Source organism: Tauraco erythrolophus, chromosome 5 (genome assembly GCF_009769465.1).
Source record: "Tauraco erythrolophus isolate bTauEry1 chromosome 5, bTauEry1.pri, whole genome shotgun sequence".
In the NCBI taxonomy this organism is placed as follows: domain Eukaryota; kingdom Metazoa; phylum Chordata; class Aves; order Musophagiformes; family Musophagidae; genus Tauraco; species Tauraco erythrolophus.
This window is the reverse complement of record NC_141469.1, coordinates 85,447,589-85,473,876: the sequence shown is the minus strand read 5'-3', so window position 1 is coordinate 85,473,876 and position 26,288 is coordinate 85,447,589. Positions and strand designations below refer to the sequence as shown.

Below are 26,288 nucleotides of genomic sequence, written 5' to 3'. Positions count from 1 at the left end.
TCCCCTCCCCCGGGCAAGAGCTGGTGCCACCGTCCCCGCTCCTGGCACAGGAGCTGCCCCAGCCCTCCTTGCCCGGCTTGGCTGGGAAGAGACGGCGCCAGGTGTGTTGGGAGCCCCCCTGGCAGACCCCCTCGTGCTGCAGAGGCCACTTTATTGAGGGAAGCAATAAGTTACGGGGCAGGAGCAGGCAGGCCGGGCACCCTACGCGTCCAGGGCGGCTATTACGGCTTGGGTGAAATCCAGAGACGTGGCGTAGCCCCCCATGTCGGCCGTGCGCACCTGTAAGAGAGGGCAGCGTTAGCCAGGAGGGCAGGGGGCATGGCGGGGCCCCCTGGCCCCAGGACCGGGCTCCCCACAGCCCTTGGCAGCTCTGGAGAGGGTGCCCGAGGTGTCCCTGTGCCTCAGGGAGCTGGAGGTGCGATGGGGACCGGCTGCCCGCGTGGGGCAGCGGCAGGGCAGGAGCTGATGGCACACCCTGCCCAATGCCAGCCCTGCCCCACACCAGCCCGGAGGGGCATTGGCCACCCTGAGCTTTGGTGCACCCCAGCAGCACGTGGGCATGTGCCCGGCCTGTGCCCTGGGTTCCAGCCCCAGTGTGCCAGCCCCCTCAGCCCCACAGGGGGTCCCAGCAAACCCTCAGCCCCTCTGCCAGTGCCTGCACCCAGGCCGGCTTTGATGGGCAACTGCAGGGGGCAGAGGATTCCCTGGCAGCTCTTCCCTGGGCTCACCTACCCCGGGGGGCTGGAGGGGATGGCGACAGGCTGGCAGGACTCCCCCCTGGCTGAAGCCCTTTGCCCACCGCTGCTGGCACGGCCCCACCATGGCCCTGCACTCGCTGCCAGCCTGGCTTCTGGCCCCTGCCCTGCACCCTCAGCAGCTGCCCCACAAGCTGCCCGGGCTCCCCACAGGCCTCGGGGGGTAACACTGAGCTGTGCCAGTGCTGCGCCGCATCAGTGGGGTGGAGGGCAGGGGCACAACAGGGTGGGCAACAGCCCCTGGGCTGGGCAGGGATGTATTGGACCCTTTATTGGCAAACGGGAATACACGGCACAGCGGCAAACGCACATCCCGGTCGCTCCCAGGCACACAGCACCCTGCCCGGGATGGGGCAGAGCAGCTCTGTGCCCACCATGTGCTGGAGCCCAGCCCCACACCTGGCAGCCCAACCTGACAGCGCAGCCCCATGCCTGGCAGCCCCGTCCCACTCCTGGCAGCCCAGCTCCATGCCTGGCAGCCCAACCTGACACCTGGCAGCCCAGCCCCATGCCACTGCTGGTCCCCGGCCCCCCCGCAAGCCACATGGGCTCCGGGGGCTGACACTGCTGGGCAGCGTGTGGGGTGCTGCCGCGGAGGGCAGCAGTCTGGATGCTCCTGGGCCCTGCCCACCACAGGTCAAGCTGTGCCCAGAGGTGCTGCCTGCCTGGGGAGGGGGCTCAGCTCAGAGCCCTGCGTCCCCCCTGGCTCAGAAACCAGCCACGAACTCACAGCGGGGGCAGAGCTGCCCCTCAATCCCGCACTGGTTCCCGGCGGGCAGGAGGTGCCGACGCCTCACGCACTGTGCCAGTCAGGGCACCCCGATGCCGCGCCAGCACTTCCCTCGTGTATTCCCGGCTGTGGGGCCTCAGCCCCATGGTCCCGTTTATTGCTAAAGCCTCCGGGGGCCCGAGAAGGCTCCTCCGGTAACCGTGGCCCCACTGCCCACGGGTGCCGCTAGCCGTGTGGGCACTGCCCCTTCACCCCCCCCCCCCCAACATCCGCACGGACCCCCTCGCCCGGAGGAGACGCTGCCAGTGCAAACGAGTGACTTCGAACGCAGCCCCTGCATGCAGTCCCTCCAGCATCCCACTGGCCATGACGGGGGCATTACTGGGCTCTGGGGCAGGCAGGAGGGCAGCCACCCTCCTCCTCCTCTCCCAGGGTGGGGAGGAGGAAGGCCGCGGGTAGGCTGTGGGCAGCCGTGGCGGGGGGCAGGGGGATGCCCCCGTGCCCGGGGCAAGCGGGGGGCTCCTAGGCACCATAGTGGGGGTGCAGGTTGTCAATCACAGACTTGACGAAGTCAGAGGTGGTGGAGTAACCGCCCAAGTCCCGCGTCCGAACCTAAAAATCCAACAGGGAAGGGGAGAAACAAGGAAGAGACGTGATCGTGAAAGGAGCGACGGCACCGGGAGAAGAGTGAGGAGAGTGGCATCCCTCTACGCACCCTGCCAGGGTCCCCAGCGGGGCGGCACGCGAGGAAGGGGCCGCCTGCCGTCCCCCCAGCCCTGCCAGGCCTTCCCGCGGCAGCGGGAGCGACCCCCGGGACACGCAGCGGGGCGACCGCGGCCACACGCGGCTGTCTGAGCCGGAAAGGGGTGCGGAGGCCGGAGCCACTCGCGTGGCAACGGGCACGCGGCGCGGCCGGATGCCCAGCACTCACTTTTCCGCCTTTGATCACCTTCTTCACCGCATCCGCGATCAGATTGGAGTGAAATTCCAAGCTGGCGAGAGGAAAGGAGCAGTGGGTGAGGCCCGAGGCGGCGCTGCCCACCCCACCGCACCCCCACCCCGAAGGCACTTACTTGAGGTGCCGCAGCATGTTGGCAGCGGAGAGCAGCATGGCAGTGGGATTGGCAATGTTCCTGCCCACGGCCTGGGCGAAGGGGTGGCGGGCGCCCTGCAGGAGGAGAAGCCACAGGGATGGATCCTCTTCCACATTCCTGCCCCCAGCAGCCCCCCCGCCAACACCCCGGGGTGCTGCCAGGGCACCGCAGCCCCGCGGAGCCGCCACTCCTCACCATCTCGAAGACGGCGTACTCGGCGCTGTAGCTCTCCCCGGGCACCACACCGGCGCCCCCCACCAAGCCCGCTGCCAGGTTGTCGATGATGTTCCCGTAGAGGTTCGGCATGACCAGGACGTCAAACTGGTAGGGGTTCTGCACCAGCTGCACGGGGGGGTGGGAAAAGGGGCACATGAGGCCCTGCACACCCAGCACAGGCTGCAGGCACCGCCACAGCCCCCGGGACAGGGCGGGATACACGGACACGGTGGAGCAGCAGAACCCACCGCGTCTGAAAACATTCCCAAAGTGTGCCGGGAGCACAGGGAGCCCCGCTGGAACGGCTCAGGAGCCGCAGGCTGGAGTCACCCAGCAGCTCGGCAAGCCCAGGTGAGGCACAGTTGTGCCAGGGGAGGTTTGGATCGAGTCTGAGGACAAATTCCTTCACCAAAAGGGTTGTCCGGCACGTGGTGCCCAGGGACGTGGTGGAGTCACCACAAGATGCGTGGATGTGCTGAGGGATGCGGGTTAGGGGAGGACTGGGCAGTGTTGGTTGGGTTAATGGTTGGACTCGATGACCTCCAAGGTCTTCTCCAACCCCAACGATCCACTGATTCTCTAAGTGTCTCTGCCACCTGCGGCTCCCGCGGCTCCTGCTCTCCCTGGAGCGGAGCAGGGAGGAGGCTCCTGTCTCGTGTAAGGAGCAAACCTCGGGCCAGGGCCCAGACTGGCCGCCTGGACCCGCCACGCCGTCAGCGGCAGCAGCTCCTCCGGTGCCAGATCCTTGCACCGGCGCCCAGCAGCGGCAGGCGGAGCGGAGCAGCCCCGGAGCAGGGGAGCGGGACCCTCACCTGCATGCAGCAGTTGTCGATGATCATGGTGTCAAACTTGATCTTGGGGTACAGCTCTGCCACTTCTTCGCAGCACTGCAGGAAGAGCCCGTCGCCCAATTTCCTGCGAGGCAAGAACAGCATGGAAGGCTCTGCGGGATGGCAGTGCCACCGTCACCGCAACCGGCAGCCCGAGAGCAACTGGGGTGGGCACGGCCGGAGAAATCGGGGCCCAGGGAGCCAGGAGGGATCAGCTTTCCCTGCCGGAGCCTCTCCCATCCTCGGCCGACAACCCCCAGGCCGCAGCTGTCGGGCCTCGTGCTGGAGACGAGACCGCACGGAGAGGGAAAAACACTATTCCCGGGGCAAGCCCAGCCTCCCTGGCACCAGACTGGCACCGCTCTGCTCGGGATCGAAAGCGGAGAGCAACCAGGTCCCGGCCCGCGACGGCAGCCGCCGCCTGACAACCGGCCGGCGCCGACTCACATGATGTTGGCTTTGTGCACGGCCGTCACCTTGGAGCGCCCTTTCTTGGTGGCGTAGTCGAAGGCGAACTTGGCGATGCGCTGCGACTTGGCCCGCGTGATGATCTTCAGGCACTCGATCACCCCCTTGGCGCTCTGGGCAGGAACGGCAGCGTCGGTGCCCGCCGCACCACCTGGCACCCCACTGCGTCCCCCGCGTCATGCCAACACCCCCGGCACGTCGGGACACAGACCAGGAGCCTTGGCCTGACGCTGGGTCACCCCCCACCACGAGGTTCCTTAACACCCACGTCTCTTGTTCCTTTTCCTCCTTTTCCTCCTTTTCCTCCCTTTTCCTCCCTTTTCCTTTTCCTCCTTTTCCTTTTCCTCCCTTTTCCTCCTTTTCCCCCTTTTCCTTTTCCTCCTTTTCCTCCCTTTTCCTTTTCCTCCTTTTCCTCCTTTTCCTTTTCCTCCCTTTTCCTCCTTTTCCTTTTCCTCCCTTTTCCTCCTTTTCCTCCTCCTCCTCCTCCTCCTCCTTTTCCTCCTTTTCCCCCTTTTCCTTTTCCTCCTTTTCCTCCCTTTTCCTTTTCCTCCTTTTCCTCCTCCTCCTTTTCCTCCTTTTCCCCCTTTTCCTTTTCCTCCTTTTCCTCCCTTTTCCTTTTCCTCCTTTTCCTCCTCCTCCTTTTCCTCCTTTTCCCCCTTTTCCTTTTCCTCCTTTTTCTCCCTTTTCCTTTTCCTCCTTTTCCTCCTCCTCCTTTTCCTTTTCCTCCTTTTCCTCCTCCTCCTTTTCCTTTTCCTCCTTTTCCTCCTCCTCCTTTTCCTCCTCCTCCTCCTCCTTTTCCTCCTTTTCCCCCTTTTCCTTCCTTTTCCTTTTCCTCCTTTTCCTCCTTTTCCTTTTCCTCCCTTTTCCTTTTCCTCCCTTTTCCTCCTTTTCCTCCTCCTCCTTTTCCTCCTCCTCCTTTTCCTCCTTTTCCCCCTTTTCCTTTTCCTCCTTTTCCTCCCTTTTCCTTTTCCTCCTTTTCCTCCTCCTCCTTTTCCCCCTTTTCCTTTTCCTCCTTTTTCCTCCCTTTTCCTTTTCCTCCTTTTCCTCCTCCTCCTTTTCCTCCCTTTCCTCCTTTTCCTCCTTTTCCTTTTCCTCCTTTCCTCTTTCCTTTTTCTCCCTCCTGCAGCCACGACCGCCGCGGTGGGTCTGCGTGCACTCGCATCCCTAAATCCTCTCCCAATTACATCACTGCTGCTCCAAACAGTTCCTCAGCCACGCTGAGCAGCTCCGGGATGGAGAGCAGGAACGTGTCCCCAGCAGCACAGAAAGCCCCTCGCATCCCAGGACACCTTCGGCGTGGCCAGGAGCAGCCCCAAGCAGAGCACCCGCGCTGGAGGGAGGCTCCCGCACCTCGTGCTCCAGAGAGCTGTACTCCCCCTCCGTCTGCTCCCGGATGATGACGAGGTCCAGGTTGTTGTGGCGTGTCTGGTAGCCTGGTAAGCTCTTCACGTGGACCACGTTGGCGAACAAGTCCAGCTTGCGCCTGCGGGAGAAGCAGCGGCAGAGGCAGCGTGTCACCACGAGCCAACAGCTGCCCACCTCCTAAGATGCCTTCCCGTGGCTATCCATCTACATATCCATCCGTCCATCCATCCATCTTCCTCCTCACGGATCAGGAGCCAGCCATACCTCAGCATGGCATGGCTCCGACCACCCCTGCCAAGCCACCCACCCCCTCCCCTCCTCCCAGGATGCCCTGGGAAGCAGGATCACACGCAGCACCTGGCCACAGACAGGCCCTCCGGATCTTTCGCTTCCTGATGGTGTTTTCATCTCCCACCTGGCCCGGACTGGCCTCCCGCAGCCCCCAGTTCGGTGGCACAACACCACAACTGAACACCACCGGGTTTTCCCAGCACGCCGTTCCCAGCCCTGGCAGCCAGCAGGGCACCGCGCTCACCTGAGCCGCATGTCGTAGGATGCCAGCTCTCCCTTGTACTCCATGGGCGTGTGGATCTTGCCTGCGGGACAACGCGGAGCGGGAGTAAGAACACGGAGCACGGGGCGCAGCGACGGCTGCTACGGACATCGCCCGAAGCCGGCGGCGAGGGCCGGGGCAGGGGGTGCTTCCGGAGAGCCTCGGCCAGGCGTGGGGACGGATCTCGCCGTACGGGACCCTGAGGAGGCCTTTGGCTTCTCCGGGTCCTACCAGATCTCGTGTCCAGAGCTGAAGCTGGATAAAACCTCCCCTTTGGTAAGACAGTCCTTCTCTAGGACCTGACCACGGGAATTCCTGCCCTCTGAAAGCACCTTCCTTGTCCAGAGAGGGACAACGGAGCCGGTGAAGGGTCTGGAGCACACGTGTGATGGGGAGTGGCTGAGGGAGCTGGGGGTGTCCAGCCTGGAGAGAAGGGGGCTCAGGGGAGACCTTCTCACCCTCTGCAACTCCCTGGAAGGAGGTTGTAGCAACAGGGGGGTCGGTCCCTTCTCCCAAGTGATAGGATGAGAAGAAATGGCCTCAAGTTGCACCAGGGACAACTTGGATATTTGGATATTAGGAAATACAGAAATATTAGATTGGATATTAAGAAAAATGCCTTCCCCGAAAGGGTTGTCCGGCTCTGGAACAGGCTGCCCAGGGCAGTGGTGGAGTCACCACCCCTGGAGGGCTTTAAAAGCCGCGTAGATGTGGCGCTGAGGGACACGGATTAGTGGTGGACTGGGCAGTGCCGGGTTAATGGTTGGACTCGATCATCTCCAGGTCTCTTCCAACCTAAAGGATCCGATGATTCTAACGGCACTGGAGATGAAGCAACCAACGCCGAGCCCTCCCTGCCGGACAGACCGCAGCGCCCACCCTTACCTATCAGGGCCACTTTACTTTCCTTCATGGAGTCAACCACCTGATCCAGTTTCTCTTCCGACGCCATGTTCTGCACCTCGCTCAGGTGATGCTCGTCAAAGACCACGGGCACGCTGGCAGCCTGGGCGAGGGACAAAGAGAAAGAGCCGCTGCCCCGTCAGACCCGGGGCTCGGCCGGGAGGTTATGCCACACGTCACCATATTCCCGACAGGAGCAGTGAGGAACGGCCTGTGGCCTCCTCGTCACTGGCCCGACAGCATCAGCGCTCGTGCACCAAGCGGGTCATGGGCCCAGACTGCTGGCTCCAGGACATGGGCCCAGGCTGGCAACCCTGCTGGGGCTGTTCAGCCTGGAGAAGAGAAGGCTCCGGGGAGACCTTCCAGCACCTTCCAGTGCCTGAAGGGGCTACAGGAAAGCTGGAGAGGGGCTTTGGACAAGGGTGTGGAGTGACAAGACACGGGGCGATGGCTTTAAACTGGAAGAGGGCAGATTTTGATGGGATCTAAGGAAGAAATTCTTCCCTCTGAGGGTGGTGAGGCACTGGCACAGGTTGCCCAGAGAAGCTGTGGCTGCCCCATCCCTGGAAGTGTTCAAGGCCAGGTTGGATGGGGCTTTGAGCAACCTGGTGTAGTGGAGGGTGTCCCTGCCCATGGCAGGGGGGCTGGAACTGGGTGGTCTCTGAGGTCCCTTCCAGCCCAAACCGTTCCATGGTTCTAACCATACTTTCACACCGAAGAATGAGACAGTGTGCAGGACTGCTGCTCCAGCTGAACCTATCTGTGGAAAGGGTGAGATCCCAGGGTTTTCACAACCGGCTCGCTTCTGCACTGGAGGACACAGGGACATTGGGCTTGCAGGCTCCTGGACCAGCAGCATCTTTAAGCAGCTCTGCCCCTCCCAGCTCTGACCACCTGCCCCAGCGAGGAGCAGGAGCTCTCACCTTGAACACCTCCTTGACGGCGTGCATGAGCTCCGGGCCCACGCCGTCGCCGGGCAGCATGGTGACCTGGAACGCGCCTTCCGCCTTGGCGTTCTCCGACTGCAGAAAGCAAAGGAGAGTCCGATCTGCCGCTGCACCCGGAGCCTCATCCAAACGGGACCCGAGGCCGCCACCTCGTTCCTATTTCACACCCCCAGGGGCTCCGGAGCCCTCCTGCTGCCTTCTCATTGTGTCACAGCTTTTTGTGGAGAACGCTTTTTTGGTCCTGAACGTGAAACCAGCCTCCAAGATAATTCCTGAGATGTTCCACACTTGCTCCACCTCCAAACCAGTGCTGCCTGCTCCCCCACCGAGCCACCTCCTATTTTTACACAATCCTTTTGCTAATCCCACCTTCTTTAGCCGGTAATTCCCTGCACGGAGCCGACCTCCGGATGTCCCATCGGCCTGAGCATGCCGAATTCCCTGCCTGGCACAGGGGTTGCTCCTTCCACCCTCGGTTCCGCAGGAAACCGCTTGGCTCTGTGCTGCAGCTCGTATTCCCTGACCGCAGGGTCCGGATAACGCCGGCACATGCCACGCCACGACTGGCTCTCACCGTATTTCCTCTCTAACCGTTACCGCGTTATTCCACGTTATCCGCCACAGCCAGGCACGGTGAATTTAGGGTTAAACGACACGGACTGGACCTAAACAACTTTCACCCAGACCCTGCTGCGCTCCAGCTGGTGGTTTCCGCTCCACCAGCAGAGAAACGCTCGTGACCACAGCCCTGCCAGTGCCGGGCGAGGCCGAACGGGCCAGAGGAGGAGAACCCCTGGGGAAGGAGAGAGCGAGGCCGGAGAACGTGCCGCTCCGAGGGCACGGAATGCCGCTTCCGCCAGGCAGAGCCAGCCGGGGGGCAGGGGGATCCGGGGGCTCCCTGGGCACGCCGAAGCAGAGACCCTCTCCTGAGCAATGCGAGCCCAGTTCCGCCTGCAGCAACCATCCCACACCTCCCAGTGCTGACGGGGTCCTGCGACGCTTTCTGCATCCTCCGGCTGCGGAAAAGTCTTCCTCAGGAGACCCCCCCCCCTCGTGTGCCCAGCCCTGCAGGCCACGAGCACCCCCAAACCCAGCCTGGACACAGCAGGAGCATCCCCCCCGCCCAGGGGCTGCCGCTGCCCACTGCCCACTGCCCACTCCCTCTCCCCCGTCTCCCGGCTCCCCACGGCAGCTCCCAGCCCTGCCCGCGCTCGGGGGGGGGGATGGCCAGGGGCTCCGCTCTCACCTTGGCGCGCGGGATCTGCTGGAGGGCGGCGGGGGCATGCAGACCCCTCCATGCCCCAAGGCTCTGGGCGCGCAGGAGGCCCTGGGTGGGAGGCAGCAGGAAGGTGAGGCGCAGGGAGCCCACCCCCTCCGGAGCCCACCCCTCACCCGGCCCGTTCTTCAGCACCCCAGTTCGGACTGAGCCCCCACGTGGGGGCTTATCCTCCAGCCCTCCGGATTCCCCCCCCACCCAAACCAACCCCCACGGCCCAGCCTGGCACAGCAACCCCCTGCCCAGACCCCCCACCCTCAGACCCACTCCCAGACTGACCCCCCACCCTGGATCCACTCCCAGACTGACCCCCTGCTCCCAGACCGAACCCCACCCCTGGACCCGCTCCCAGACTGACCCCCCCACCCCTGGACCCGCTCCCAGACTGACCCCCCCACCCCGGACCCGCTCCCAGACTGACCCCCCACCCCGGGACCTGCTCCCAGACTGACCCCCCCACCCCGGACCCGCTCCCAGACTGACCCCCCCACCCCGGGACCCGCTCCCAGACTGACCCCCCCACCCCGGACCCGCTCCCAGACTGACCCCCCCACCCCGGGACCCGCTCCCAGACTGACCCCCGCTCCCCGGGACCCGCTCCCAGACTGACCCCCCCCCCACCCCGGACCCGCTCCCAGACTGACCCCCCCCCCACCCCGGACCCGCTCCCAGACTGACCCCCCCACCCCGGACCCGCTCCCTACGCCCGGTCTCAGACTGACCCCCCCCAGTTCGGGCCGACCCGCCTCCCGGCCTACACCGACCGCTCGCCCCCGACGTCAGACCCCCCCCCCCGGGTCTGTCCCCCCCCATCCCGGACCGACCCCCCCCCCCGCCCACCCCCTCCTTTCCCCCTCCCCCCCGGCCTGACCCCCTCCCCGCTGTGACCTCCCTCACCCCGGCAGCCGCCCGTCCCACGCTGAGCGCCGCCATCACGCCGCCCCACAATGCACCGCGGCTGCGGCGCGCGCGGCGGAAGAGCCGGGACCGCCCCCCCCCCCCCCCCCGCCCCGGCCCCCCGGGCCCCCCCGGGTCCCAGTGCCCCCGGGCAGCCCCCGCGGCCCCGCGCTGAGCCCAGGGGGTGCCCAGGGGTGCCGAGCGTTTCTCACCAAGAGACAGGAGAGTGACCGCTTCTCTTTATTGAACAAGGAGGGGGGGGGGATGCCCCCCCGCCCCCAGCGGGTGGGGGGTGCCCAGGCACTGGAGGGGCCGCTGCCAGCCCGGGGTGAGGCCGGCCCCGGTGCGGTACACGGACCCCATCCTGCCAGGCAGCCCCCGGGCACGGGCACCCCGGCGAGGGGCACACATGGAGGGTGGGGGGGCACGTGTGGGGGCCGGGGGGCAGCAGCCCGAGCTGGGGGGGACAGGGCTGAGAAGTGCGGAGCGGCCGCAGTGGCAGGATGGGGGTCTGGAGCCCCCCCAGGAGTGAGCAGGGGGCACGCAGGGTGGGCAGGGGGCACACAGGGCCCCCCCCCCCCCCCCCAAGGGGCTCACTTCTTCAGGAGCTGGGCTCGCGCCCGGTTCAGCTTCTCCGCCACGGCGGCGTCGGTGCTGGCACCGCACTTGGACAGGACGAAGTTCATCTCCGTCTCGTTCTTGTGCTCGATGGCGGCGTCGGCCGCCTGGTCCAGGTCCCTGCGGCAGAGCGGGGGGGCTGGGGGCGGCGTGGGGGCAGGACGGGGGCACTGGGGGCAGGACGGGGGCACTGGGGGCAGAACAGGGGCACTGGGGGCGGCGTGGGGCCAGGACGGGAGCACTGGGGGCAGGACGGGGGCACTGGGGGCAGAACAGGGGCACTGGGGGTGGCGTAGGGGCAGACAGGGGCACTGGGGGCAGAATAGGGGCACTGGGGGCAGTGTGGGGGCAGGACGGGGACACTGGGGCAGGGCGGGGGCAGAACAGGGGCACTGGGGGCGGCGTGGGGGCAGGACAGGGGCACTGGGGGCAGGACAGGGGCACTGGGGGCAGAACAGGGGCACTGGGGGTGGCGTAGGGGCAGGACAGGGGCACTGGGGGCAGAATAGGGGCACTGGGGGCAGTGTGGGGGCAGGACGGGGACACTGGGGCAGGACAGGGGCACTGGGGGTGGCGTAGGGGCAGGACAGGGGCACTGGGGGCAGAATAGGGGCACTGGGGGCGGCGTGGGGGCAGGACAGGGGCACTGGGGGCAGGACAGGGGCACTGGGGGTGGCGTGGGGGCAGGACGGGGGCACTGGGGGCAGGACAGGGGCACTGGGGGCGGCGTGGGGGCAGGACAGGGGCATTGGAGCAGGATGGGGCAGCTGGAGCCACCGTTCCCCCACGTGCCAGCACACTAGCGAGGGCTCGTACCCCATGCAGCCCCCCCCCGGCTGCAGAGGACGAGGCTCAGGGTGCCCCTCCAGCACTGCCCCCGTGTTCCCGGGGGTCTCATCCCCCCCTGGTTCCCCCGGAGCCCCTTCAGCCACACTGCGTGAGGACCCAGCTGCTCCCACGGGCTCCGATCCTGCCCCACGCCCCCCCTGCTGCCCCCCGGCCGCCCCCCCCACCGTGGCCGAGCTGACGCACCCCACCAGGACGAAGGCCTTGACGCGCTGCTCGGGGGTGACGCGGGGCGCGTACTTCTTGGCCTCGTAGCGGTTGTGGTGCTTCACCGAGATCTCCACGAAGGGCTGGAGAGGAGAGGAGAGGAGGGAAGCGGGAGAGCGTGGTGGGGGGGTGCCCATGGGGCAGGGCTGGTGCCCCTCCAGCAGAGAAAGTTCTTACCAGGTACCCAATGGGTGACTTCTTGCTCTTGGAGAACTTCTCCATCTCCTCCCAGTCCCCACGGTTGGCCAGGGCGCTGATCTTCAGCCACCAGTACCTGGGGACACAGGTCCAGCCACCCCCTCCAGCCCCACAGCACGGCTCCCACCCCGGAGCCCCCCGGGACCGCGCAGAGGAGCCCCCCAGGACCGACCTCTTGTCGGGGATCTTGAACTCCCGGTAGAGCTGCTCGGCGCGCTTGTGGTGGCCGTCCAGGATGAGGTTGGAGACAGTGTCGTGCAGCGAGAGGTCGAGATAGGGCTTGTCCAAGTCCTCCTGGAGGTGCCGCTGGAGCCGCAGGAGCTTGATCTGATCCTCCGTGGCCTGGGGAGCAACGTGCCAGCCTGAGGGGGCCCGTCCCCGCTCTGCCCAGGGTGCCCACAGGGGCCCTGCCCCAGCGAGCGCTGGCAGCTGCCCGCCTGGCCTCGGCCGCAGAGCGGGGCAGGGAGACCTGCGGTGCCACATCAAGCAGAGGTGGCCCAGCCGAAGCCTCAGTGCCCGCCAGCAATGCCTGGCTCTGCTCCTGCCCAGCCCTGGAGCTGCCCCTGCAGCACCTTCCCGGCCGTGCTCACCTTGGCAGCAAACTCATTCTTGGCTTTGTAGTACTCGTCCACGGCGTTCTGCAGAGCTCCTACTCGCCCTTCGATGCGCTGGGGACAGAGAGCACAGCCACCTCACCCACTGCCAGCGTGGATGCCATGCTGCAGGGACGGGGCATGGCCGGCAGCACCCTCAGAGCCCCCTAGCTGGGGCAGGAGGGGTGCCCGGTACTGAGACATGGCCAAGGCAACGCTCCGGCTCCACGACACTTCGCTTTGACCCCTGGATTCAGGTGGAGGGCTGGGCCCTGCCTCGATCCTGACCCCCTGGCACGTGCCAGCCCAGTGCCCGCCAACCGTCCTCCCCCCTCCTCCTGCCGCTGCTGGGCACAGACCTTCTCCGAGTAGCTGGAGTGGACGTGGAAGTTGCCGAGCTCCTGGTGATTGTCGTCCTGGTTATACAGGTCCTTCAGCGTCTCCCGCTCCTGGTGCTTGCAGAACTGGGGAGCGATGCGGGGGTGAGGGCACGCGGGGCCGGGGAGCTGTGCCCATCGCACCGCGGCGGCAGCCCCTACCTGGCGGTACAGGCTCAGGGCCACCGGCTGGTTCTGCAGCGTCATGAAGAAGGTGCCACGGTTCAGCTCGTTCTTCAGGTGGAGCACGACGGTGTAGACTGGGGCAGGGAGTGCAGCTCAGGACGGGGGGGACGGGCCCCTGCCCCTGGCATGGCCGGCCCCGGGGAGCAGCACTGGGAGGGCAGCGGGTGCTGCCCCACAGGGACCCAGCAGCTCCCCCCACCCTCATCGCAGGAGGCACAAAGCCACAAACAGGCTCCCCCAGACCCAAATCACTCCCGACGGAGATGTGCTGCTCGGAGGCTGCCCAGACCCCCCAGTGCCAGGGTCCCAGAGGGTCCCACCCCTGCCCAACCCAGCCCTTACCCAGGTCGGTGTCCCCGCTCTCGATGGCTTTGCTGAGGGCCAGCTTGCTCCGCTTCATCTTCAGCAGCAGCGGCACCTGCTCCCCGGAGCGCGGCTCATACTCCAGCAGCTGCAGGTGGCAGAGGGGTTGCCAGTGTGTGACCACCACGCGTGACCCCCCCACCCACCCAGCCATCCCACCGCCCAGCTGGACACGCCACAGCCCCGGCCAAGAGACCTTGATGGCCAGCTCCGTCCTGCCGCAGTCGTACGCCCGGGCGGCGATCTCGGAGTAGGAGATGCCCGGCGTGTCGCCCAGCTTCTGGTTGATGGCGTGGGCCACCTCCTCGTCAGACTTGTCCTTCTGCTGCACCTGGAAGGCAGCGAGCGGAGAGGTCTTGGCACGGCGCCAGGCGGGCAGAGCCCCCCGAGCTGCCCCCTTACCTTGTAGCATGCCCAGTGTGCCAGGATGCGGCTGACGCCCTGGATCTCGGAGAGGCGCAGGTACTCGCAGATCCTGATGGCCAGGGGGTAGAGGCGCCGCAGGACCAGCCTGGTGCGGCACACGGGGGGTCAGCGGGTCCGAGGAGCTGAGCAGCTCCGCCGGCCTCGTGGGGGGCCCCAAACACTCGGAGCCCGCTCGGCCCCCGGCCGGGGGACAGGGAGCACGGGCACAGGGACCGCAGCGCGGCCGGCCACTGCCTCAGGCCAGGCTGCTCAGGGACGGGGCTGTGGTGCCCAGCTCGTGGGGACCCCCACCTGTCCAGCAGGACCTCGATGGTGAGCCGCTTGTATCTGCAGGGGCAGTCAAGGGACGTCTGGGACCGCAAAACCCCACGGAGCGTGGGCAACGTGTGCCAGGCACCTGCCCCGCTCCTGGCAGCATCTCTGCCCAGCACCTCCGGCCAGCCCCGGCACGCTCGGCTCTGCAGGAGCCACAGCCAGCTCTGCAGCGTGTGATGAGCATAGAGGTCTCAGCTGGTGACCCACCCCTGCCAGGGGCCCAGGGCACAGCGGGTGCCCAAACCCCCTGGGGCTGGCAGCTAAGCGGTTCTGCAGCTCTCTCCACCCCTACGAGGTGGCCATCCCAGCAGGGCCCGGAGCCCCAAACAGCCCAAATCCTGCCCAGGCCAGACCCTGCACCCACCCCAGGGCCACCGCTTGCACACCATGCCAGGGAGGATACTGGGTGAAGGTGAGGGGGATGCCAATCTGGTAGTCCCGGATGGCGTTGAGCACCCGCAGGTCCTGGCACATGCGCACGAAGCTCTCGGCGGGGAACTTGTCGAGGAAGCACTTCCCGAAGGAGGCTGCCTGCGGGAAGAAGCGTGCGGTACTGGGGCCGTGCCGGCCGTGGTGTTGAGGCCGTGCCAGCCACGGCGCAGCTGCCAGCGGGAAGGAGGTGCCTTCGGCCACACAGCCAAAGCCTCCTGGCACCTTGCTCACCCTCAGCAGCGACTTCTGGGTGTCCGGCTCATGCTCGTAGCCGGCCGCCTCGATGCACTGGCTCACCGCCTCCGGGAGCAGCTTCTGGTCCTTGATCTCCCGCAGGTACTCGTCTGCCTTCTGGCTCTCCTTCTGCGGGGGCACGGCCCGTGGGGAGAGCGGCAGGGAGCCCACCCCGGGAGCCCCAGCACCACTGGGACCAGTGGCTGGAGCCCACCCCGGGAGCCCCAGCACCCCTGGGACCAGCAGCACAGCCCACCCTGGGAGCCCCAGCACCCCTGGGACCAGCGGTGGGGAGCCCACCCTGGGAGCCCCAGCACCCCTGGGACCAGCGGTGGGGAGCCCACCCTGGGACCAGGGGCCAAGGAGCCCTCGCCCGGCACCTCGGCCCCAGCAGGGACCTCCGGGATCACCCCCTTCCCACCACTGCGGGGCACGGCCGGCAACACTTTGCCCCAGAGCCACCCTGGCCTCCGCAGGGTGGGATGGGCAGTGGGGCAGCGTACCTCATACTCCTTCTGCGCCTCCAGCAGCAGTGCCCCCGGTGCCATGGAGGCGATCTTGAAGATCTCCTGGCTGGCCTCTGCAGAGCCAGGGAAAATGAGACATGTGAGAGGCTGCCCAGCCCAGGAGCGTCACCTGCACCCGCTGCCACCTGCTCCCCCACCGCCCCTGCCCACAGCTCTGGGACCCTAGGAGAGCCCGTGCTGGCACCGTCCTTCATCAGCATGGCCAACGCCGTCCACAGGAGCTGGGCAGAGCCGTGGCAATGGACATCTCAGGGTGTTCTTCCACCCCTTGTGACCACCCCTCCCCAGTACACACCACCAGGGGTCCCAGCGGAGATGGAGGCAGGGGCAGCTGCCAGGACACGTGTGTCCCAGGGAGCTATTACCCCCACTGGGGCCATGGCAGCTCCTGGGCAGCTCTGCTCTGGAAGCAGGAGAGTGCCAGCAGCACGGGAGGTGAGGAACAGGTGTGCCAAGCTGTGCCAGGCTTCGGCTCAAAGCACGGGAGAGGGGGTGGGGGGCAGCCTGCGGGACCCTGCTCAGCACAAAGGGGCTCGGCACTGTGCTGGGGAAGGAGGGAGCCCAGGGCCAGGTAAGGGACTGGGCAGGGAGCCCAGGGCCAGGCAAGGGACTGGGCAGGGAGCCTTGCACTAGACCTTGGTGGGGCTCGCGGCACGGCACGGCTTGGCTGCGGGGCTCGTGCCACCTCCTGAGCTCCCCGAAAGGGCTGCTCAGGCCGGACCCCCACACGGGCACGTCCTGGGCACCGACCAGTGCAGCAGAGACCTGCCTGCCTGGGCACAGGGGGTCCCGCTTGGCCTCGCCACCCGGCGCCAGCTCACCTGGGATCTCGTGCAGGAGCTCATGGGAGGTGCGAGACAAGATCCGGACCCCGTCCAGCTCGGGCACCAGGTAGGAGTCCTCATCCAGGACAAACCTGCGCTCCCCGCTAAGGGCTCGTGGGGAGAAAGCGGCTCTGGGTACCGAGGGCAGCCCCAGCGATGCCATGGAGCGACCCCCTGGAGCCCTTGTCCCCCCTGGCTCATGGCCCCCCTTTCCATGGAGAGGCGGTGGGGCGCAGGATCAGCGCTTCGGAGGGATGGGAACCCCCCCCCCCGCCACCCACGGCAGTCCTCACGCTTGGGACTGCCACACAGGGCTGGGCTGGCCAGGGTCGGGCAGGGGAGATGATGGCACAACTGCAGAGGGGAGGGAGAAGTTCAGCCTCCTCCGACTGTCCTGGGGGGCCGCTGACACCACTGGTGTTCCCGGAGCCCCCCACTTGCCCATGACAGAGACGGCGGCGGCACAAGGAGGGCTCGTGGATGCCCTTCGGAACGAACACCTCTTCCCCAAAGGATACTGGATGCACTCCGTGGAGTTCCCCACCACCATCAGCTGCCGGTCCCAGGCCACCACCACGGCACGCTGCCGGCTCCGGGGCCGCATGCACCTGCCGGGGAGCCCCAGCCCTGGCTTACCCTCGGCCCTGCTGCAGCCCCCCGTACCTGACGCAGGGATGCCACAGGGTGCCACTCGTGCCAGGGAGGCAGCAGGCAGGCACAGAGCCGAGCAGACCCCAGCAAAGGCTCAGGGTACCAGAGGAGCACGGGTGGGCAGAGCCGTGGGCAGAGCCGCGGGCAGAGGGGGAGATCACTCACCAAACCATCTGCTTGGGCGGAGATCGGATGCTGCTGTTGAACTCGCAAAGCTTCTCCTGCGGTGGGAGAGAGCTGGGTGAGGGGGATGGCAGCGCCGGCACGGGTGGCATCGCACATGCCGCAGGGATGGGCAGCATGGAGCAAAAGAGGGTGGATCTCCCGAGGGCAGGAGTGCTGACACCCACGTGCACCAGTGAGGCTGACCCGCAGCCCCGAGTCCATGGGCACCCGAGGGCACCTGCCGGGACACCCCACCCTGCCGGGTCCGTCTGCCATACCAGGAGAGGAGGGGTGGACTGACACCCTAACGCCCCGCACCGGGGAGGGATGGCAGGGAGACGCTCACCTTCAGCGTGGCCAGCCCCATCCAGATGTAGCCGGTGTCGGTGAAGAGCGCCAGGCAGCGGTAGTTGAAGGACACGGCCATCTGCAGATAGGCGCCGGCGGAGGGGCTCATGCCAGGGGGGGTCTGGGACAGGGAAAGGGAGAGGGTCACACCTGGGGTCACACCTGGGAACACGGGACCTGCCGGACACCAGCACTGATGCCGCACAAGGGGCTGAGGACTGGTCAGAGCCGGAGCGTCCCTTACCACCCTGTGCCCGCTCAACCCTCACCCCTTTGCCCTCGGCCAGGATGGGGACGGACGTCCCTGCTGTACACGCCTGTCCGTGGGACAGGGGTGAGGGACCTGCCAGCGAGTGCCGGAGGCTGGAGAGCAGCCCATGGGACAGCGAGGGGACAAGGGAAGGACCTGCCAACGAGCGCAGGGGGCTGCAGACCGCCCTGCTCCCCACGGACACCCGCGGCGGCTCGCTCACCACTACGGAGCAGGAGGTGTTGTCCAGGAGGTAGAGGTCCTGTCCGACCGCCAGCAGGACGATGGTGACTCTGTCCTGGGACAGCACGGCCCAGCAAGCCGGCGGCTTCTGCAGACCTGCCGGGCACCAGCATCAGGTCCCGTGCCCAGCCGGAGTCGCGGGGCAGCGGGGAGGGGACGCACCGGGAACCTCGGGCATCCTGCGCAGCTTCAGGTCGTCGATGTTGGTGGCCAGGGAGAAGCGGTGTGCCCCGGTGAGGATGGCCACGCCGGTGCCGTACTCTGTGTGGAAGACCTTCGCCTCCAGCACGTGGTTCTGCAGCACCTCCTGCACCGCAGGGACAGAGCTGGGCCCGGGCCGGGGCTCAGCACCGCGCTGCCACGGCTCTGGGAACAAAACCACCCCGGGAAGGAGCGAGCCCAGCCCCGTGCCACGTGGGAGCAGGCGACCCAGCCCAGACAGCCCTCGCTCCCGCAGCAAAGAGGAGATCATTCCGGCCCTGGGGCCACCAGGATGGCACTTCTGGAGCTCCCGGTCCTGCCCCACTCACGTTGCCCATGCTGAAGTGGCGCTTGAACTCGCAGAAGAGGTTGTAGATGAGAACGGTGCCGTCCTCCTGGATGCACAGCAGGTCCTCGCTGGCCGTCCAGCCCAGCTGCACCAGCTGGCCGCTCTTCCACTGCGGACAGGAGACATGTGAGTGTGCCATGGGGCTGCACGTCTCCCAGCCAAGCCAGCCAGCCCAGCCGCAGAGACATCCCACCCGGAGATGTACGTGTAGCCAACAGGCACGGTTGGGCATCCGGAGGTCTGATGCCCCTGGCTGCCCTGGCTCTGCAGGGTCCTGCAGTCATGGCAGCTTTCCCTGTCCCTCCACATCCCCACTGCCCTGCGACCGCCCCAGCCCCGGACAGCAGGAAGGGAGGATACTCCTGTGGCGCCAACTCTGCGGCTCCCATGCCCACCCCATCCTCTTCTCTCCGGGCTGGGCAGCCTCCTTCTCCTTACAAGCTTCCCCCTTGCACACATCACCATGTCTGAGCAGCTTCTCCCGCAGCGGGCTGCACGGAGCCATCGCCCCGAAGAGCTGAAGGTGCTGAGGACATGTGGTAGCACCCAGCTTCCCCACGGAGAGACCGGAGGAGCTGCCCAGGAGCACGCAAGCGAGCAGAGCAGGCAGAGGCAACTGCCAGTCTCATGGACCAGCGATTCACCTGCAGCAGCAGCTGGTAGCCCAGCCACAGCCTCCGGTGCCACCGGCCAGCCCTGCCACAGCCCCCGTGCCCACGGGCTTAGTGCTGCGGGGGGCAGAGTGACAGCCTCTGGCATTCTCTGAGCGGCACCCAGGGCTGTGCCAAGCTCCCTGGCACACGGCAGAGCTCCACGGAGCACCCGGGGCGCGGGTGAAGGAGGGGGCGGCCGTGGCCGGGGCGGCTCACCGGGATGCTGGCCAGGAGCAGCCCGGAGGCCGAGTAGACCTCCAGCAGCGGGCGGGCACCGGGGGGCTTCTCCTTCCGCGCGTTGTTCTTCAGCAGAGCTGTGGGTGGCACGGGACAGCGGGTCTGTCCGGGACCACCGGGGGTCCGGGACCTCCCCGTGCCGTGCACCGGGGGCGCTGCCCCGCGCAGCCCGGGGGTCCGGGCTCGCCCTACCTATGGGCCCCCCGTACGGGGCGGCCGCCACCAGGCAGTCCCGCAGATCCTCCTTCAGGCCCCACTCCATGGCGTACAGCTCGGACCTCCTGCGGGCGGGCGGACGGACGGACGGACGGATGGACGGACGGACGGGCGGCAGAGGGATGGAGGGGGTCGGGATGGTGCCCCCCCCACACCGGCCGCGGGACCCCCCCCAGCCGCCCCGAGACCCGCGGCCGCTCCAGGACCCCCCGCCCTGCCCCGGGACGCCCCAGCCCGACCCGAGCTCCGTGCCCAGCGCCGAGCACCCTCCGGGCAGCCCTGCGGCCGGCCCCGGGGACGGGGACGGGCTGCGTCTGGCCGGTACCGGGCCCGGGCCGCCCCCTGCCGCCCCTCACCGGTAGAAGGTCTCCTCGCCCAGTGGGTTCCAGTTGGCCGTGTAACAGTCCATGGTGCCGGGACGGGACGGGACGAGCCGGGCGACGCCGGCGACACGGCCCCCACCCGCGCTTCCGCCCGCCCCGCCCCGCCCCGCCCCCGCCGCCAGCTCGGCCGCCGCCATCTTCAGTGAGGGCACCGGGAGAAGGGGGAAAAGGGACCCGCCGCCATCTTCAGTGAGGGCACCGGGAGAAGGGGGAAAGGGCCCCGCCGCCATCTTCAGTGAGGGCAGGGCCGCACTGCCGCGTCCTGGGGGTCCCCTGTCCCCGGGGTGACCCCCCCCACCACCACCACCCCGGGGGTCCCTGGTCCCCCGTGTCCCAGCCCGGGGGTCCTCCTGCCCCGGGCACCCGGGACGGCCGTGCCCCCGGGACAGCTCCGCGGCGGCCCTGTGCCCATCCCGGGGGACGGGGACCGGCGGGCAGGGACGGGGCTGGCGGGCGTGTGCGGCTCACGCGGAGCCACGGGCACACTGACACGCACAAACGCGCTGGCACGCACGGACACGCGTGCACGCACGGATAGGCGTGCACACACGGCTGTGCAGCACACGCACACGGCTGTGCCCGCGGCCCCGTGCACGGGCACAGGCAACACGCCGACTTGCACATGCTTGCACACGCGTACCCTCGTAGGCAGCCCACGCGGCGTTCCCACAGGTGTCTCTTTATTTCTGACTGCAAGAAAACAATGAAAGGCCCTGGCAGCCTGGCTGGGCACCGCCGCTGTCCCCCACTGCTGATGCCATGCGGGTGCCGCGGCAGTGCCTACGCGCAGAGGTCAGGTCTGCTGCACCAGTGCCTTGCGGGCCGGGGCTGGGATCAGGGATGCTGCAGCGGTGCCTCACATGGCATGGCTGGGGTCAGGGATGCCACGGCAGTGCTCCACGTGCCGGGGTCAGGGTGCCATGGCAATGCCTAGTGCGGCGGGGCTGCAGCGTGGCCGGGCAGGTCACAGCGGTAACGGAAGATCTGGAAGCAGAGGAGGCTGGCGAGCAGCGAGGGGCTGTAGGTGCCCACCTTCCTGAAGCCCTGGCCCTCGTAGAGCCGCTGAGCCGCCACCTGCACCATGGAGGTGGAGAGGACCACCGCCTCGTACCCCCGTGCCCGGGCAAAGCGCAGCACCTCCCTGCAGAGCGCTTTAGAGAGGCCCTGGCCCCGGTAGTCCTTGCTGACCGACATTCGCTTCAGCTCCAGGGCCACCCCCCTCTCGGCTGGATCCTCCGGCTGTGTCGCAGCCACTATGCCCACCACAGCCCCCCCGGCCTCTGCCACCCAGAAGCAGGAGTCGGGTGCCCGCATGTAGCTGGCAGAGATGTCATAGAGGTCAGTGCTCAGCGCATCCTGCACGTAGGAGATGCTGAGGGAACGGACCAGGGGCCAGGTGGCCGCCAGCGCCAGTGCCACGGACCCCAGCCCCAGCACCCAGTAGCCGGCAGCTGCCCGTACTGCTGCGAAGAGGACCAGCAGCCCCAGCTGTGCCCGTGCCGAGCGCAGGACGTGGCGGTAGACGGCTGGCGCGTGCTCCAAGATGCCGCGGGCAAAGAGGGTCCGCACGGTCTCGTAGTCCTGCTCCCGGTACTGCCGGATGCGGTAGGACGCCATGGGCTGGCACCTGTCGTGTGCCACAGGGGTGTCAGAGTGGTGCCCATCTCAGATGGGGACCCCCAGACCCCATCGCCGGGATGGCACAGCCGGTGAACGGGCAGGAATTGCTCCCTGAGCACCGTGCAGCCGCGTTAGCTCCCGTCAGCTGGGCACCAGCCTGCGCTCTGCATCTTCCCTGTAAAAATCTCCATCACCAGCCTTGCCCAGGGTGGGTGACCGGGATCCCCGCGGGGTTCTTGCCCACTGCCCGCTCCCCTCTTTCTCTCCGGGGATCCCACGGAGCCCTCCGAGCATCACTCGTCTCATCCCGGTTTTCCCACTTCCCCCAGCGCTGGAGCAGCGGCCGTGCCGGGGGCCGGTCCCGCACGGGGACCCCCCAAAGGCGGGGGTGAAGTGGGTTGGGGGCTCCCGCTCCCCGCTGGGGGAAGCTCGGAGATGCGCGTCCCACCCGCCCCGGCTGCGGGGAGCGGGCTGGGGCTGGGGCACCCAGGGGCGGGGAGCGGGGCCCGGGGGGGCGCAGGGAGGACCGGGAGGATCCGTGTGTCCCCCCCGCCCCCGGCACTCACCGGCCGTGCTGGCTCCCCGGGAGCCGTGGCACAACGAAACCCGGGCGGAGGCGGGCACCCGCCTGTCCTTTGCCCCCGGTGCCACGACCGGAGCTGGATGCACAAAGGGACACGGCGGGGGGGCGACGGGCACAGAAACCCCCCGGGGCTGCTCGGGACGCACCGTGGGTTTGGGGGCAGACCGTGGCCGGGAATGGCTGCCCCTGCCCCGGGCAGGGGTAGGGGGCCCCGAGCTGCCGAAAACCCCTCGGGGGTTTCTGTGCACTGGTCTCGTTACCGGGGGGGTAACGGGGAGCGCTGGCCTCAGCCCCCCCGCCGGAGCCCCGGCACCCCGCACCCCCCCCCCCGCTGCTACCGTCCGCGCCGCTCCTCAAACCGGGGCGCTGCGGGTCCTCCGAGCAAACCAGGGGGGTCCCTCGCTACACCCTGGGGGCCCAGGACTCCCCCCGTGCAGGGGGTGGTGGTGGAGGGGGGGGCTTTGCCTCCCGCCCCCCAGCGCTGGCCTGGGCCGGCGGCTCCCACCGCCGCCGCGGAAGATGCCGGCTCCGTTCAGGCCATCGTTCCGCAGCCCCCGGGGGCCTCACCCAGCTTGGGGGGGTGAAGGGGGGGGGGAAGGGGGGGTCTGTACCCCCAGCTCGGCCCTTACCCAGAGTGACGGCGGCTCCGGGAACGCGGCGAGCGCAGGCGCCGACAGGGAAGTGCCGCCCCCGCCGCTGCCGGGACGCGGCCATAAACCGATCCGGTTCGGGATCGCGCTCGCCTTGTTGGGGTGACCGGGGGGGGGTCCGCTTCTGTGGGGACGGGGGACCCGGGCAGGAGCGGGGGACAGGCTCTGCCCGGGACCCCCATGCCCAGGAAATGCTTCGGCGTTTCGGCACTGGACCCCCATGGTGGTGGAAGCCTCTTGGGGGGGGGGTGTCCAGCCTCACTTAACCCCTTTACCAACCCCCACAGGCTGCTGCAGATCCCATAATTTTTTGGAGGGGGCTGAGCCCCTCTGGGGACTTTGCCCAGACTCTGCCGCTGGCAGCAGCGGTGCCCAGTGCTGCCAGGCTCTGTGCCAGGAGAGGCTGGGGCTCATTTAACGGCCAATTCACCTTTCATCCCTCAAGCAAAGGCTGCCAGGGTCCAAAGCGGGGGCACACGGAGCCCTTGGAGCCCCCCGGAGCGGATGTCTTCACCCCAGGGGACTGGTTGGCCACCGTCCCCCACCCAGGAACCCCTGCTGGCACAGCGGGTCTGGGGTAAACGTGGCAGGAGTTGTCACCGTGGGCATACGGTGATGCCCCGTGGATCCAGTTTGGTGCCATCCCCCATGCCTGTGCTGGACCCTTCCCGTGGGGATGCCGCGGGAGTCCTCACAGTGCTGGGGACCCCCATCATCCTGCTGGCATGGCCACCCCAAAACCCTGTGCCAGCACGGTAAGAACAGCCCAGTCCAGGGCTGTGGACAGTCCTTTATTTCCTCACCCCATGCAGGGGCAGTGCCCAACCTGCGGGCACCACGCAGCAGCCGGAGGGGAACATGGGCTGTGGGGGACACGGATGGGTGTCTCCCTGGGGCAGCCACGTGCTGCCCGGAGGTGTCAGGGGCAGGCGGGGCACAGCCTCTCCCCAGGAACCCCACCATGGACAAGGCTTGGTGGGGAGCAGCGTGACACCTCCACCTCCTGGCGGGGTGGGGACAGCCGCCCTAGCCCTTCGTGCCCCACAGACCCCCCACCGCGCATGGCTCGAGGGTCCCTACCCCCCGTGCCACCCCCGTGCCAGCGTGCAGCACACTCCCTGAGAAGCACCACTGGCATGGCTCCACGGCAAGGCACACACCAGGGTAGGGGGACACCGAGCACCCCATGGCAGCGCCACATCCAGCAGGCACGGTCACAAACAGCAGCCCATGGCACAGCCAGTGTGGTGGGGCTCCGGCACGGGCTCCCCCCGCGCCCCATGGCCCCACGCACGGCTCATGCCGTGCCGTGCTGGTGCCGGGCACGATGCCCGCTCTCCCCAGGGCTGTAGCAGGGCTCATGGCGCGGCGGCCAGGTCGTAGTGGTAGGTGGTGATGGTGCAGTTGGCCAGACGGCCGTAGACGGTGGGCAGGACGTAGCGGCGGTGCCGGCGGAAGCCCAGGTGCTCGTAGAGGGCACGAGCCTCGTGCTGCAGCATCAGCGTGTTGAGCACCACGGCCCAGCAGCCACGCTGCCGCGCGAAGGCCAGCGCGGTGCGGCCCAGCGCCGTGGCGATGCCACGGTCCCGGTAATCCTTCCGCACCGCCATCCTCTTCAACGCCAGTTCGTCGTCAGCACTGGCCGGCTGCACACCCACTGTGCCCACCACACAGACACAGACACCTGTGCAGACTGGCATGCACAGACACGCGGTCACGCGCACACGGCTGTGCCCGCGGCCCCGTGCATGGGCACAGGCAACATGCCAATTTGCACACGCTTGCACACACGTGCACACACACGTACCCACATACACAGCCCACACGGCGTTCCCACAGGTGTCTCTTTATTTCTGGTTGCGAGAAAACGATTAAAGGCCCTGGCAGCCTGGCTGGGCACCACCGCTGTTCCTGGCTGCTGATGCCATGCAGGTGCCGCGGCAGTGCCTGTGTGCCGGTGTGCCACACCGGTGCCTCAAATGTCAGGGCCAGGGTCAGGGATGCCACGGCGGTGCCTCACATGTGCCAGGGTCAGGGTGCCAAGGCAATGCCTAGTGCAGCGGGGCTGTGGGGCGGCTGGGCAGGTCACAGCGGTAATGCAAAAACTGGACGGAGAGGAGGCTGGTGAGCAGCGAGGGGCTGTAGGTGCCCACCTTCCTGAAGCCCTGGCCCTCGTAGAGCTGCTGAGCCGCCACCTGCACGACAGTGGTGGAGAGGACCACCGCCTCGTACCCCCGTGCCCGGGCAAAGCGCAGCACCTCCCTGCAGAGCGCTTTAGAGAGGCCCCGGCCCCGGTAGTCCTTGCTGACCGACATTCGCTTCAGCTCCAGGGCCACCCCCCTCTCGGCTGGATTGTCTGGCTGTACCACGGCAACTGTGCCCACCACAGCCCCCCCGGCCTCTGCCACCCAGAAGCAGGAGTCGGGTGCCCGCATGTAGCTGGCGGAGATGTCGTAGAGGTCAGTGCTCAGTGCGTCCTGCACGTAGGACATGGTGAAGGTGCGGGCCAGGAGCCAGGTGGCCGCCAGGGCCAGTGCCACGGACCCCAGCCCCAGCACCCAGTAGCCGGCAGCTGCCCACACCGCTGCGAAGAGGACCAGCAGCCCCAGCTGTGCCCGTGCCGAGCGCAGGACATGGCGGTAGACGGCCGGCGTGTGCTCCAAGATGCCGCAGGCAAAGAGGGTCCGCACGGTCTCGTAGTCCTGCTCCCGGTACTGCCGGATGTGGTAGGACGCCATGGGCTGGCACCTGTGGTGTGCCACAGGGGTGTCGGAGTGGTGCCCATCTCAGATGGGGACCCCCAGACCCCATTGCCGGGATGGCACAGCCGGTGAACGGGCAGGAATTGCTCCCTGAGCACCGTGCAGCCACGTTAGCTCCCGTCAGCTGGGCACCAGCCTGCGCTCTGCATCTTCCCAGTAAAAATCTCCATCACCAGCCTTGCCCAGGGTGGGTGTCCTGGACCCCCGCGGGGTTCTTGCCCACTGCCCGCTCCCCTCTTTCTCTCCGGGGATCCCACGGAGCCCTCCGAGCATCACTCGTCTCATCCCGGTTTTCCCACTTCCCCCAGCGCTGGAGCAGCGGCCGTGCCGGGGGCCGGTCCCGCACGGGGACCCCCCAAAGGCGGGGGCGAAGTGGGTTGGGGGCTCCCGCTCCCCGCTGGGGGAAGCTCGGAGATGCGCGTCCCACCCGCCCCGGCTGCGGGGAGCGGGCTGGGGCTGGGGCACCCAGGGGCGGGAAGCGGGGCCCGGGGGGGTGCAGGGAGGACCGGGAGGATCCGTGTGTCCCCCTCCCCTTCCCTGGGTAGCCCCGGAGCCCTGGCACTCACCGGCCGTGCTGGCTCCCCGGGAGCCGTGGCACAATGAAACCCGGGAGGAGGCGGGCACCCGCCTGTCCTTTGCCCCCGGTGCCACGACCGGAGCTGGATGCACAAAGGGACACGGCGGGGGGGCGACGGGCACAGAAACCCCCCGGGGCTGCTCGGGACGCACCGTGGGTTTGGGGGGGGACCCTGGCCGGGAACGGCTGCCCCTGCCCCGGGCAGGGGTAGGGGGCCCCG

General features: G+C 67.8%; 4 protein-coding genes and 1 pseudogene across 8 annotated transcripts; all 5 read right to left on the bottom strand.

Moving 5' to 3' along the window:
* Positions 1 to 163: 163 nt before the first annotated feature.
* On the bottom strand, positions 164 to 10,070 carry IDH3B (isocitrate dehydrogenase (NAD(+)) 3 non-catalytic subunit beta). 4 transcript variants are annotated; one of them, XM_086611368.1, is made up of 13 exons: positions 10,041 to 10,070; positions 9,108 to 9,188; positions 7,838 to 7,936; positions 6,897 to 7,017; positions 5,994 to 6,054; positions 5,444 to 5,576; positions 4,073 to 4,206; positions 3,608 to 3,710; positions 2,775 to 2,921; positions 2,559 to 2,653; positions 2,417 to 2,477; positions 2,048 to 2,097; positions 208 to 279 (listed from the first exon to the last, which is right to left on the bottom strand). In XM_086611368.1, the coding sequence occupies exons 1-13, from the start codon at positions 10,068 to 10,070 to the stop codon at positions 222 to 224; spliced, it is 1,173 nt and encodes a 390-aa protein (XP_086467494.1). In that variant the 3' UTR covers positions 208 to 221. The 4 variants fall into 4 exon arrangements, with proteins under 4 accessions (XP_086467497.1, XP_086467494.1, XP_086467493.1 ...); XM_086611367.1 differs by lacking the exon at positions 208 to 279 and having other exon boundaries at positions 1,989 to 2,097; positions 10,035 to 10,070; XM_086611370.1 differs by lacking the exon at positions 208 to 279 and having other exon boundaries at positions 1,989 to 2,097; positions 7,838 to 7,930; positions 10,035 to 10,070.
* A 557-nt stretch (positions 10,071 to 10,627) lies between these two features.
* Positions 10,628 to 19,934, bottom strand: VPS16 (VPS16 core subunit of CORVET and HOPS complexes). Of its 2 annotated transcripts, XM_086611623.1 has the most exons (24): positions 19,850 to 19,934; positions 19,470 to 19,558; positions 19,257 to 19,354; positions 18,368 to 18,496; positions 18,000 to 18,144; positions 17,818 to 17,933; positions 17,343 to 17,465; positions 16,997 to 17,052; positions 16,699 to 16,788; positions 16,178 to 16,272; positions 15,333 to 15,409; positions 14,827 to 14,958; positions 14,567 to 14,694; positions 14,140 to 14,175; positions 13,825 to 13,933; positions 13,619 to 13,753; positions 13,402 to 13,510; positions 13,036 to 13,133; positions 12,856 to 12,960; positions 12,494 to 12,571; positions 12,076 to 12,245; positions 11,883 to 11,979; positions 11,685 to 11,788; positions 10,628 to 10,772 (listed from the first exon to the last, which is right to left on the bottom strand). In XM_086611623.1, the coding sequence occupies exons 1-24, from the start codon at positions 19,900 to 19,902 to the stop codon at positions 10,628 to 10,630; spliced, it is 2,517 nt and encodes an 838-aa protein (XP_086467749.1). In that variant the 5' UTR covers positions 19,903 to 19,934. The 2 variants fall into 2 exon arrangements, with proteins under 2 accessions (XP_086467749.1, XP_086467750.1); XM_086611624.1 differs by lacking the exons at positions 14,567 to 14,694; positions 14,827 to 14,958; positions 15,333 to 15,409; positions 16,178 to 16,272.
* An 872-nt stretch (positions 19,935 to 20,806) lies between these two features.
* LOC147528785 (N-acetyltransferase 8-like) lies at positions 20,807 to 21,493 on the bottom strand. Its single transcript, XM_086612422.1, has one exon. It carries the CDS (start codon positions 21,491 to 21,493, stop codon positions 20,807 to 20,809), a length of 687 nt encoding a protein of 228 aa, XP_086468548.1.
* A 2,594-nt stretch (positions 21,494 to 24,087) lies between these two features.
* Positions 24,088 to 24,429, bottom strand: LOC147528784 (putative N-acetyltransferase camello pseudogene; annotated as a pseudogene).
* A 351-nt stretch (positions 24,430 to 24,780) lies between these two features.
* On the bottom strand, positions 24,781 to 25,467 carry LOC147528783 (N-acetyltransferase 8-like). The gene has a single exon (XM_086612356.1). The coding sequence runs from the start codon at positions 25,465 to 25,467 to the stop codon at positions 24,781 to 24,783; it is 687 nt and encodes a 228-aa protein (XP_086468482.1).
* Positions 25,468 to 26,288: the final 821 nt, after the last annotated feature.